Source organism: Babylonia areolata, chromosome 18 (assembly GCF_041734735.1).
Source record: "Babylonia areolata isolate BAREFJ2019XMU chromosome 18, ASM4173473v1, whole genome shotgun sequence".
Lineage (NCBI taxonomy): Eukaryota > Metazoa > Mollusca > Gastropoda > Neogastropoda > Buccinidae > Babylonia > Babylonia areolata.
In genome coordinates this window covers 3,455,436-3,466,992 of record NC_134893.1, presented here as the reverse complement: position 1 = coordinate 3,466,992, position 11,557 = coordinate 3,455,436, and the positions used below count along the sequence as shown (strand labels likewise).

At 45.4% G+C, this 11,557-nt stretch overlaps 1 protein-coding gene across 1 annotated transcript; it reads right to left on the bottom strand.

Moving 5' to 3' along the window:
• Positions 1–294: 294 nt before the first annotated feature.
• On the bottom strand, positions 295–9,991 carry LOC143293172 (adenosine receptor A2b-like). The gene is made up of 4 exons (XM_076604097.1): positions 9,681–9,991; positions 6,595–6,712; positions 3,964–4,274; positions 295–553 (listed from the first exon to the last, which is right to left on the bottom strand). Exons 1-4 carry the CDS (start codon positions 9,989–9,991, stop codon positions 295–297), a joined length of 999 nt encoding a protein of 332 aa, XP_076460212.1.
• Positions 9,992–11,557: the final 1,566 nt, after the last annotated feature.

The following is an 11,557-nucleotide window of genomic DNA, read 5'->3' as shown; positions in this document are numbered from 1 at the left end:
TTTCATTGACGTCACTGTCCCCCTTTTTTTTAAGCGCCCATGGTGAGGATTGTGCCAATAACATCGTCACCATGTTGTGCTTTGTTTATCTTCTTTTTTTCAATATATCATCCACCCCACCCCCTCCCACACATATGGACCATTTTTTCTCTGGAAATATTGGCCTTGACCTTGACGTTGTTTGCAGTGCAGAAGTGTCATTTCATCGCCGTCCCCACCCCTCCCCACCACACCCGGGGGCCGTAACCCCCGATTTTCCACCCTTACCCGACCTGCAGCATCTCCTCCCTCTTCTTAAGAGCTGGAGATGATGGTGATGTCGGCCGTACCCACCCGGTTCTTGACGCCGATCATGTGCAGGAAGTGCTGGCGAAAGGAGCGGTACGTGGCCACGAAGACGAAGAAGTTCATGTAGCTGTTGGAGATGGCCAACCACAGGAGGCCGAACTCGGTCAGCGGGGTGGTCATTGCCCGGAACAGCACGAAGCAGAAGAGAGCGGTGTAGTAGGGCCCCCAGCACACCGTGAAGAGACTTAGGGCCAGCAGGATTGACCTGATGGAGGAAGAAAACACTACTACTACTACTTCTAGTGGACTTTATATAGCGCGTTTCTCCAGAAATATTGTATGTGTGTGTGTGTGTGTGTGTGCGTGCGTGTGTGTGTGTGTGTGTGTGTGTGTGTGTGTGTGTGTGTGTGTGTGTGTGTGTGTGTGTGTGTGTGAGTGAGTACGTATGGCACTGAATGGTGATCAGCAAGTGTTTAGTGTGCATGGCCCATCAAAACAGAAAGTAGTGAGATGTCATCACCCTTTCCTCACATAGGCTTTCCTATTCACACTGTCCTCTTCTCATCACTTGACAACGGGCCTATGGTTCGAAACGTCGTGTCAAAACAAAGAGGATTCAACTACCACCCAAAAGGTTTTTATAAACTTTAGTTTTTTGTCTTTGAAGAATCCTGCAGTCATTTTTGTCTTCTTCTATTGCTCAAAGCGCTTTACATTTCGTTCCCCACAAATAGTTTTAGTTTTCAGTGTTTTAAGGTGGTTTCATAGAATGTTCACCGATCCATATACGCAACATGATATCCACAAAGAAGGGGTAAGGATCAGATGTTTAAGCTTTACTAAAGCTCTACGCACCGATCAGGGCTTGACAAATCCAGTTCCAGTTCCAGTTTTTCACTTTACAAGGAAGTGGGAGTATCAGTGTCAGTATCAGTATCAGTATCAGTAGCTCAAGGAGGTGTCACTGCGTTCGGTCAAATCCATATACGCTACACCAAATCTGCCAAGAGAATACCTGACCAGCAGCGTAACCCAACGCGCTTAGTCAGGCCTTGAGAGAGAGAGAGAGAAAAAAATAAAAATAAAAAAAGGAGGTGGGACAGTGTGCAGACTGATTCACACAGGCTACACCACATTTATTTTATTTATTTATTTATCTATTTATTTATTTTATTTTCATTATCATTTATTTATTTATTTATTATATTATTTATTTATTATATTATTTATTTATTTGTTTATTTATTCATTTATTATTTTATTTTATTTTATTTATTTTTTCTCAAGGCCTGACAAAGCGCGTTGAGTTACGCTGCTGGTCAGGCATCTGCTTGGCAGATGTGGTGTAGCGTATATGGATTTGTCCGAACGCAGTGACGCCTCCTTGAGCTACTGAAACTGAAACTGAAACTGATCACACAGGCTACACCACTTCTGCTGTATTATTCTTTTTGACAGAAGGAGCAGATGCCTGACCTGCTCTTAAATCGAACGCACTGGTGAAGGCAACAATCACGACAAACAAACAAACAAAGACATTTAGGAAGCAATGCTGAAAAAAATAAAGGAAAGGAAAAGGAAAGCTGCAGGCTTAGTACTGTAACCACGAACATTAAATGTATCTACACGAAGAGATTTTATTGATTAGTACTGTAACCACGAACATTACCTTGTATCTACACGAAGATATTTATCGATTAGTACTGATATTTAACGATTGGTACTGTAACCACGAACATTACCTTGTATCTACACGAAGATATTTATCGATTTGTACTGTAACCACGAACATTGCCTTGTATCTGCACGAAGATATTTATCGATTAGTACTGTAACCACGAACATTACCTTGTATCTACACGAAGAGATTTATCGATTAGTACTGTAACCACGAACATTACCTTGTATCTACACGAAGAGATTTATCGAGATACATTACTTTATAAGCAATTATTGGTAAAAACAACAGCAAAACAAACAACAACAACAACAAAAAACCCCACCAAACATACAACATATTAAACAAAAAGTATGTTTTGTATTTACTCACTGTAAAAAAAAAAAAGCACATAACTTGCGCTAACCATGGGCTAGAAAACAAGTAGGCTAGTCATGGGCACAGACAAAATAAACCCAGAAACTACCCACCCCCCACCCCCCAGCCGCCCCAGAATCAAGCTCCAAACCCAAACATAATGTATCCTTTTATCTGTTCACTGTCTACATGACGGGCTAACCATCGTACCCATATGGGCTAACCCATAACACGGTAGTTGCGGTTGTATTACCAACTTTACTATTTTGAGTTTTCCTGAATTTTTCATCAGCCGGAAATAGAAATAGTGCCATAACTGTTCTCAAACCCAGAAGCAAACTATATTTCTATCATGAATAAACACGAGTGCAGTCTTTGAATAAACCGTTCTAATAGTTATAGCCCCATCAAAGGAGAAACACGGAGGACGGCATACGTTTTGGAATGGTTCCAAAATGTGTTTTCTTCAGTGTAACGTCTATTCACTATAAGAGTTTTTAGACGGAAAGGAGTAAAGTAGTGGATAAAGGAAAGGGAATGCATGTGAATATTAGTGTAAAAAAAAAAAGTGTTCATGTTATGTATCAGAGGAAAAGTATATTATAAGAAAAAGTCTAAAGAGATTGTGGTGTGTATTGAATGAGGTGTCATGGGAAGGAGAATATGTATATGCATATCAACAAGTATTAACCTACAACAATGTAAATATAAATAACAGCATTAATTATAATACATCAAAGGAGGATACCAACTGGACTGGAGTTTAACATTTCTGAAAACATTCTAAGCAATGAATAATCATTCAAATGTGTGTTATCTCGATAGTGTTGATGTTGTATAAGTTCAGTCACAACGTCTTGGATACTAGGGCTGCATTTAGTGGGTTTTCATTGCTTGCATGCGTGTCCGTGTTTCTTGTGTGTGTGTGTGTGTGTGTGTGTGTGTGTGTGTGTGTGTGTGTGTGTGTGTGTGTGTGTGTGTGTGTGTGTGTGTGTGTGTTTTCATTGTTTGCATGCGTGTTCGTGTTATTGTATTTTTGTGTGACATACTACCCCCCGCCCCCCTGATTCAAGAGTGCTTTCAAAAGAAAGCTTGGTCTATTTCCTCTCTGAAAAAGACTTTTGACATGTGACAAAAAGTCTAGCCTGTATAATTTCTTTGTTATACGTATTTTCAATCAAAACCCTCCCTGGCAGAGTTCCTGCAGCAAGTTCTGTTTGCCTGGCAGTAAACGTGTTATATTAACATATACCAGCAGCAGCAACTAAAATATACACAAACAAATATTAATACTGGACAAAAAAGAAGAAAAAATTTAGAAAAAGAAAGAAAAAAGAAAGAAAGAATGAATGAAAGCGAGAAATATTCAACAACAAATAAGCACCATTACTCATGGTAAGGCCACCAACTCAAAACCATCGCTCTTAATGAAAACATCATTACAATTATCACTCCAGCCGCCTTCGCCACAACCCTCACCCGGTACATATGTTTGCCACCTTCATCCAAGAGATGCGTTCAGTTCTGCATGTCGGTTTTTACGTTGCTCATCCATAGCTGAGCATGTTTTACATGGAATGGCGACATATGAAATAAAGTATCATTATGATTTTTACCCCCTCCCCTATACCCAGACCTACTTTGCCGCCTTCAACCTGTCGCCCATGTTGAGTTTCTTCCCAGTCTGGGAGCGAAAGTGCTGGGCCATTTCCACGGTCTTGAGGCCCTGCTTGCGGGCCACCCAGAAGATGCGCCCGTTCAGCACGTAGGTGCCCAGGAAGACACAGGAGGAGGAGAGGAGCAAGAAGGTCAGGTAGCCCGCGTCTATGTCGCCCAGGTTGCACATGCTCTGCCAGCACTTGTACTCGTACGTGCCCAGCCCCGTGGCCGGCACCAACCCGTAGGACAATGCAGGCACCGTCCAGATGGTCGCCACCGCCGCCATGTTCACCTGTAAAAGTGGAAGGATAGGGGTTGTGGTTGGGGAGGAGAGTGTCTTAATCACCCTCGTTTGTATACATATACAACAACAACAACGAAAAGAGCCCCTCCCTCCCCCTCAACTCCGCCCCCCTCCCCCCAAAAAGAAAAAAAAAGCCAAAGATCTCGTCATCCTGTGACCTTGACCCCACGTCTGCCTCTGTGTTATATGATTGTTTGCATGAGATTACTTCCATAGTTATAGTTATCATCAATATGTCTTTGTCATCTGGTACTGTAGCTCCGCGTTTGAGCATGCTCTTATCTCACCCCTGTTTTGAAAAGCCAACTTTCAAAATATTTGAAACACTATCGTCCTGTTTCTGATTTACCTTTCTTGTCAAATGTATTGGAGCGTATTGTGTTGAAACAGTTGTTGCAGCATCTGGTGTCTCGCAAACTTCTACAGCCACTTCAGTCAGCCATAGCACCATAAAAACCGCCTTGTTGCGAGCGGTCAGTGACCTCCATCAGACATCTGACAGTGGCCATGTCTCTAATTCATCTCTATGTTTATTTTTATGTTCATTTTTATGTTGGTGTCTACAACGAGCCTGTGATTGCATTGCACATGTTAATTTTCATGTGGACTGATTAAGTTTTTTTTTTTTTTAATTTGAATTTTATTTAATTTGTAACTGCTTGATTTGTAGGCAGCGTTCGACACCACAGACCATAACATTCTCATAACATGTTTACTAACCTCTTTGGCTATCCTGGAATTGTCCTCGTTTAGTTTGTCTCGTATTCAACTTGTCGCATCAAGTCTGTCCTTCTTGGTCACGAACCACTCCTTCTGTGTTGAAGTATGGAGTGCCACAGGGTTCAGTCAAGGGTCCAGTTTCATTTACTATGTATACACAGCCTCTTGTCTGTCATTCGTCAGCCAGTTCACTCATAACATTTCCTTGCAGGCGATTTCTAGCTCCACAACTCTACTGTTTCTAACTCTTGCTCGCAGTTTTATAAATTCATTTGGGGATGATGTGGCTGAGTGAATGAATGAAAACAAGTTTAAGATGAATGAGAATAAAACTTGAACTTGATTTTATTGGCACCAAATCAAAAATTAAACACGTCATTTTTAACACTGTGTCCATCTTTTGCTGTGACATACCATTCTCTTAGTCTGTTAGAAACGTTGGCTTCTACTTAGATGATATATTTTCCATTGATGCACATATCAAACACTTGTGGCGCACTCTGTTCTGTCAGTTACGTAGGAATTCGCTCCTTCTTTTCCACTGCTGCTACCAACAAACTAGCTGTTTCTTTTACACTGTCTAGATTTGACTACTGTAACTATCTTTTAGCTGGTCCCCTTGAGAACAAATTAAGTAATCTTTCACAAATTCAGAATCATGCAGCCCGATTCGTGGTAAGTAAATCCAGGCGCAAGAGTGCAACATTACTGCTCAGAACACTTCTTCCAGTGACTCTTTCACGACAATATGCCACCAGATCTTTCTGAACTTCTCCGTCTAAGCAATCTTTCAAAGATGCTAGGGTCTCTTGACCCCACTCTACTTACAGTTCGTCGGTTATTCTTTGTGACCATTCTCTGTCTTTGGCCCCAATGTCTGGAACTCTCTACCTCTGTCCCTGAGAAAAAAATCGGTTTTTTAACGTTCAAGAAGTTTAAGACACAGCTTTTTGAATTTCCCCTTTTCTGATACTTGCGACAGTGTGTGTTTGTTTCTGTTTTTCTGTGTATGTTTTAAGGTGTTGTGTGGAGGGGAGGGTGGGATAGTGAGATTGATTTTTAAGTATTGTGATGTTAGCTGTGCACTGTTTGGGCGTGTCGATTTGTACGCGTCAGGTGAATGTCTGATTTTGACAGCTTAAAAAGGGGTACAGTTGTCGATGGCGTAAGTTATGGTTTGTATCTTTCACAAGAGTTCCACCTGTGTTGGAACACAACATTATGTCACATTCAGTTCAGCACTGGCAGGAAATAAACCATGGAGTGAAGACCATGGCTCCCACTCTCCTGCCTCTGTGAGTGTTTGAGTGTGTGTGAGCGAGTGTGTGTGTGTGTGTGTGTGTGTGTGTGTGTGTGTGTGTGTGTGTGTGTGTGTGTGTGTGTGTGTGTGTCCGTATGTGCATGCGTGCGTGCGTTTGTGCTTGCGTGAATTCGTGTGCTGGGCCAGTGTTCGTGTTTGAGTGAGCGCGCGGTCGGTCGGCCTGGGCTCGTGTGACATACAACACTGTCTGGACACCAAAGCTCAAGGTGTGTGGTAACAAACAAACACACAAAAAACAACAATAAAACTCTGCATACACACGCTTACCTTCCATGTCATCATGCTTGGGTAGCGCAGCGGGCACTCGATGGACAGCAGACGGTCCAGGCTGAGGGCGAAGAAAGAGTAGAGCGAAATGGTCTGCAGGATGTGGAACAGGACGCCGCTGAGCAATGAATGAATGAAAGGGTGGATAAACTGGATTCATACTGGGAACGTCCCAAATTCCTCCTTTGACTGGTTTGGATGTGCTCACAGCGTCACCCCCCCCCCCCCCACACACACACACCCACCGGACCCCCTCCCCAAGCACGCAGAGATAAAATTAAGATGCCTCCACAGCATACAACACACACACACACACACACACACACACACACACACACACGCACACATACACACACACACAAACGCGTGCACGCGCGTACGCAGAGAGAGAGAGAGAGAGAGAGAGAGAGAGAGAGCAAGCAATTGATTGAGAGTGCATGAGTTTCAACCGTAAGAGAAGACGTTTTTCAAATGTTCTCACAGATCTAATTCTTGAGTGAAGGAGCTACAGATGTGGAGGCTCGCTGACCTAATTATATATCACTGTGTGTTGGTCTGGGGGCATCAGTCAGACGTCTCGCTGACCTAATTATATATCACTGTCTGTTGGTCTGGGGGCATCAGTCAGACGTCTCGCTGACCTAATTATATATCACTGTCTGTTGGTCTGGGGGCATCAGTCAGACGTCTCGCTGACCTAATTATATATCACTGTCTGTTGGTCTGGGGGCATCAGTCAGACGTCTCGCTGACCTAATTATATATCACTGTCTGTTGGTCTGGGGGCATCAGTCAGACGTCTCGCTGACCTAATTATATATCACTGTCTGTTGGTCTGGGGGCATCAGTCAGACGTCTCGCTGACCTAATTATATATCACTGTCTGTTGGTCTGGGGGCATCAGTCAGACGTCTCGCTGACCTAATTATATATCACTGTCTGTTGGTCTGGGGGCATCAGTCAGACGTCTCGCTGACCTAATTATATATCACTGTCTGTTGGTCTGGGGGCATCAGTCAGACGTCTCGCTGACCTAATTATATATCACTGTCTGTTGGTCTGGGGGCATCAGTCAGACGTCTCGCTGACCCTAATTATATATCACTGTCTGTTGGTCTGGGGGCATCAGTCAGACGTCTCGCTGACCCTAATTATATATCACTGTCTGTTGGTCTGGGGGCATCAGTCAGACGTCTCGCTGACCTAATTATATATCACTGTCTGTTGGTCTGGGGGCATCAGTCAGACGTCTCGCTGACCCTAATTATATATCACTGTGTCTGTTGGTCTGGGGGCATCAGTCAGACGTCTCGCTGACCCTAATTATATATCACTGTGTCTGTTGGTCTGGGGGCATCAGTCAGACGTCTCGCTGACCCTAATTATATATCACTGTCTGTTGGTCTGGGGGCATCAGTCAGACGTCTCGCTGACCCTAATTATATATCACTGTCTGTTGGTCTGGGGGCATCAGTCAGACGTCTCGCTGACCCTAATTATATATCACTGTCTGTTGGTCTGGGGGCATCAGTCAGACGTCTCGCTGACCCTAATTATATATCACTGTCTGTTGGTCTGGGGGCATCAGGCAGACGTCTCGCACAAGATGTCAGTGGACGAGAAAAGAAAGGCTGTGAAAGCGGAGAAGCATAGCGATATACAGAGACAGATTCTCTGCCTTTGGTTTGTGAACATAATGGAGAACACTTCGTCATGGACACGCCCCTGGAGAGGAAGCCAGCAGTGTTTCCTTTAAACATAATCATAAGCTGGAAATAGAAACAGGGCTTACGGCTTTGTAAGGTATGTAACATGTCTGTGATTGGTGATGAGTTTCATTTTATAATGGAATGTCCCAATTATGATCAGTTACGAAATAGATATGTTCCTAAAAATATTTGCCTCCAAAATAGGTTTTTAATTTTTGCAATATGCTCAAAGGAGGCAAAAAATTCATTTTAGCTGTACGTAAGATGATTAGATTTGCAAATGTTGCCTAGTTATACTTTTGGAGTTAAAAGACATTTGTGTTTTCTCAACTTTTATGTGACATTGTTGTGTATTTGGAAATGTTTGTTCTGGGCACGAAAAGATTATTTTGCAATAATCCTCCATACTCCAATAGGAGTGAAAGGATAATTAAAACTTGAAACGTGAAATTTAAACGGGTCTGATGTCATGGCCAGCGACCCGAAGAGGGTGACAAAAAGAGTGATATGAATACAAATAATACAAATACATCCCGCAAGAAGTCTCGCTGCAACAGTTTGACCGCACTGCCTGAGGATGTTTAACTTGAGTCTGTGAGAGTCCATGCATCCTGAAGACCTTTGGTTTAATCTTGTTCAGAATGAGAGACAGCCATAGCGCGTGCTGCTTCGCGGGTTATGAATGTTTTCTGCTTCAGCTTCAGTCTTTCACTGCGTTCGGACAAAACCATATACACCACAACACATCTGCAAGGCAGATACCTGACCAGCAACATAACCCACAGCGCTTAATTAATCAGGTCCTGAGCGCATGCTTATATATTCTGCGTACCAAGCACAGTGTATTTCAGTTTTTTTTGCTAGAGGACAACACTCTCGTCGCAATGGGTTATTTCATTATTATTATTATTATTATTATTATTATTATTATTATTATTATATTATTATTATTATTGTTGTTGTTGTTGTTGTTATTATTATTATTATTGTTGTTGTTGTTATTGTTGTTGTTGTTGTTTTCAGTGCGCAAAGAGCGTGATCCACACGGAACCTGGTTTTATCGTCTCATCCCAGTGACTATACAGACGCTCAGTTTGATTTTCCGTCACACTTAGGAGAAAGGGTGAGAGCGGGATTGGAAACCCACACTCTCAAAGACTCTGTATATTGGTAGATGAGCGTCTCATTAACTATTCTGCCATAACCTTTCTCCTTCAGGTATGGACGAGCCTCAAGACAATGATCTGATGTATGCAAATAACGAACCGGACCTCCTCACTCTCATTAACTATTCTGCCATAACCTTCCTCATTCAGGTATGGACGAGCCTCAAGACAGTCATCTGATGTATGCAAATAACGAACGGGACCTCCTCACCTGAAGACGCAGGCTGCTGGACCCCCCACAGCCCTGGAGGTGTCCATTTCAATGGCGAAGGACAGGTGGAAAGGCAGCACGAGCAGCCCGGTCAGCAGGTCCGACATGGCCAGCGACCCGAAGAGGAAAGGGTTGATGCGCGTGCCTGCCGCGCGCCACGTGACCAGCACCAGCAGCGCGTTGGTGACGACGACCAGCACCAAGGTCAAGGCCACGATCACGCGCGCCGAGTTCCAGAAGGCGGGGCTGTGGCACAGTTCTGGAATGGGGAACGGGGGGGAAGGGGAGCCAGCGGTTCCGTTGTGGGCCATTTTGCATCGCTGACGAATAGTGGTTTAGAAGTTAAAAAAAAAAGTTTTTCAAAAATGTTAAAGAGATAACAAAAAGAGGAAAAAAGAATGGACACTAACGGGTGTTGACAACTGCCAGAAATATCTTAAATGCTTTTCAAGGGATGTTGCGTAATTTTTTTAACTTTTTTTTTGGTGGGGAGGGGGGAGGGGGGGGGGGGGGGGGGGTGGGGGTGGGGGGTGGAGGTGGGGAGAGAGAGAGAGGCTGGAAGTTGGAGGTTAGGATGGTGGGGGGAGTGGGAGGTGGAGGTGGGGGGGGGAGAGAGAGAGAGGTTGAAAGTTGTAGGTTAGGATGGTTGGGGGAGTGGGAGGTGGAGGTGGGGGAGAGAGAGAGAGGTTGAAAGTTGGAGGTTAGGATGGTGGGGGGAGTGGGAGGTGGAGGTTGGGGGGGGGGGGGGGGAGAGAGAGGTTGAAAGTTGGAGATTAGGATGGTGGGGGGAGTGGGAGGTGGAGGTGGGGGGGGGAGAGGTTGAAAGTTGGAGGTTAGGATGGTGGGGGGAGTGGGAGGTGGAGGTGGGGGGGGGGAGAGAGAGGTTGAAAGTTGGAGGTTAGGATGGTGGGGGGAGTGGGAGGTGGAGGTGGGGGGGGGGGAGAGAGAGGTTGAAAGTTGGAGGTTAGGATGGTGGGGGGAGTGGGAGGTGGAGGTGGGGGAAAGAGAGAGAGGTTGGAAGTTGGAGGTTAGGATGGTGGGGGAAGTGGGAGGTGGAGGTGGGGGAAAGAGAGAGAGGTTGGAAGATGGAGGTTAGGATGGTGGGGGGAGTGGGAGGTGGGGGGGGGGGGGAGAGAGAGAGAGGTTGAAAGTTGGAGGTTAGGATGGTGGGGGGAGTGGGAGGTGGAGGTGGGGGATAGAGAGAGAGGTTGAAAGTTGGAGGTTAGGATGGTGGGGGGAGTGGGAGGTGGAGGTGGGGGGGGGAGAGAGAGAGAGGTTGAAAGTTGTAGGTTAGGATGGTGGGGGGAGTGGGAGGTGGAGGTGGGGGGGGGGGAGAGAGGTTGAAAGTTGTAGGTTAGGATGGTGGGGGGAGTGGGAGGTGGAGGTGGAGGTGGGGGAGAGAGAGAGAGGTTGAAAGTTGAAGGTTAGGATGGTGGGGGGAGTGGGAGGTGGAGGTGGGGGATAGAGAGAGAGGTTGAAAGTTGGAGGTTAGGATGGTGGGGGGAGTGGGAGGTGGAGGTGGGGGGGGGGGGGAGAGAGAGAGGTTGAAAGTTGTAGGTTAGGATGGTGGGGGGAGTGGGAGGTGGAGGTGGAGGTAGGTGGGGGAGAGAGAGAGAGGTTGAAAGTTGAAGGTTAGGATGGTGGGGGAGTGGGAGGTGGAGGTGGGGGAGAGAGAGAGAGGTTGAAAGTTGGAGGTTAGGATGGTGGGGGAGTGGGAGGTGGAGGTGAGGGAGAGAGAGAGAGGTTGAAAGTTGGAGGGTTAGGATGGTGGGGGGAGTGGGAGGTGGAGGTGGGGGAGAGAGAGAGAGGTTGAAAGTTGGAGGGTTAGGATGGTGGGGGAAGTGGGAGGTGGAGGTGGGGGAAAGAGAGAGAGAGGT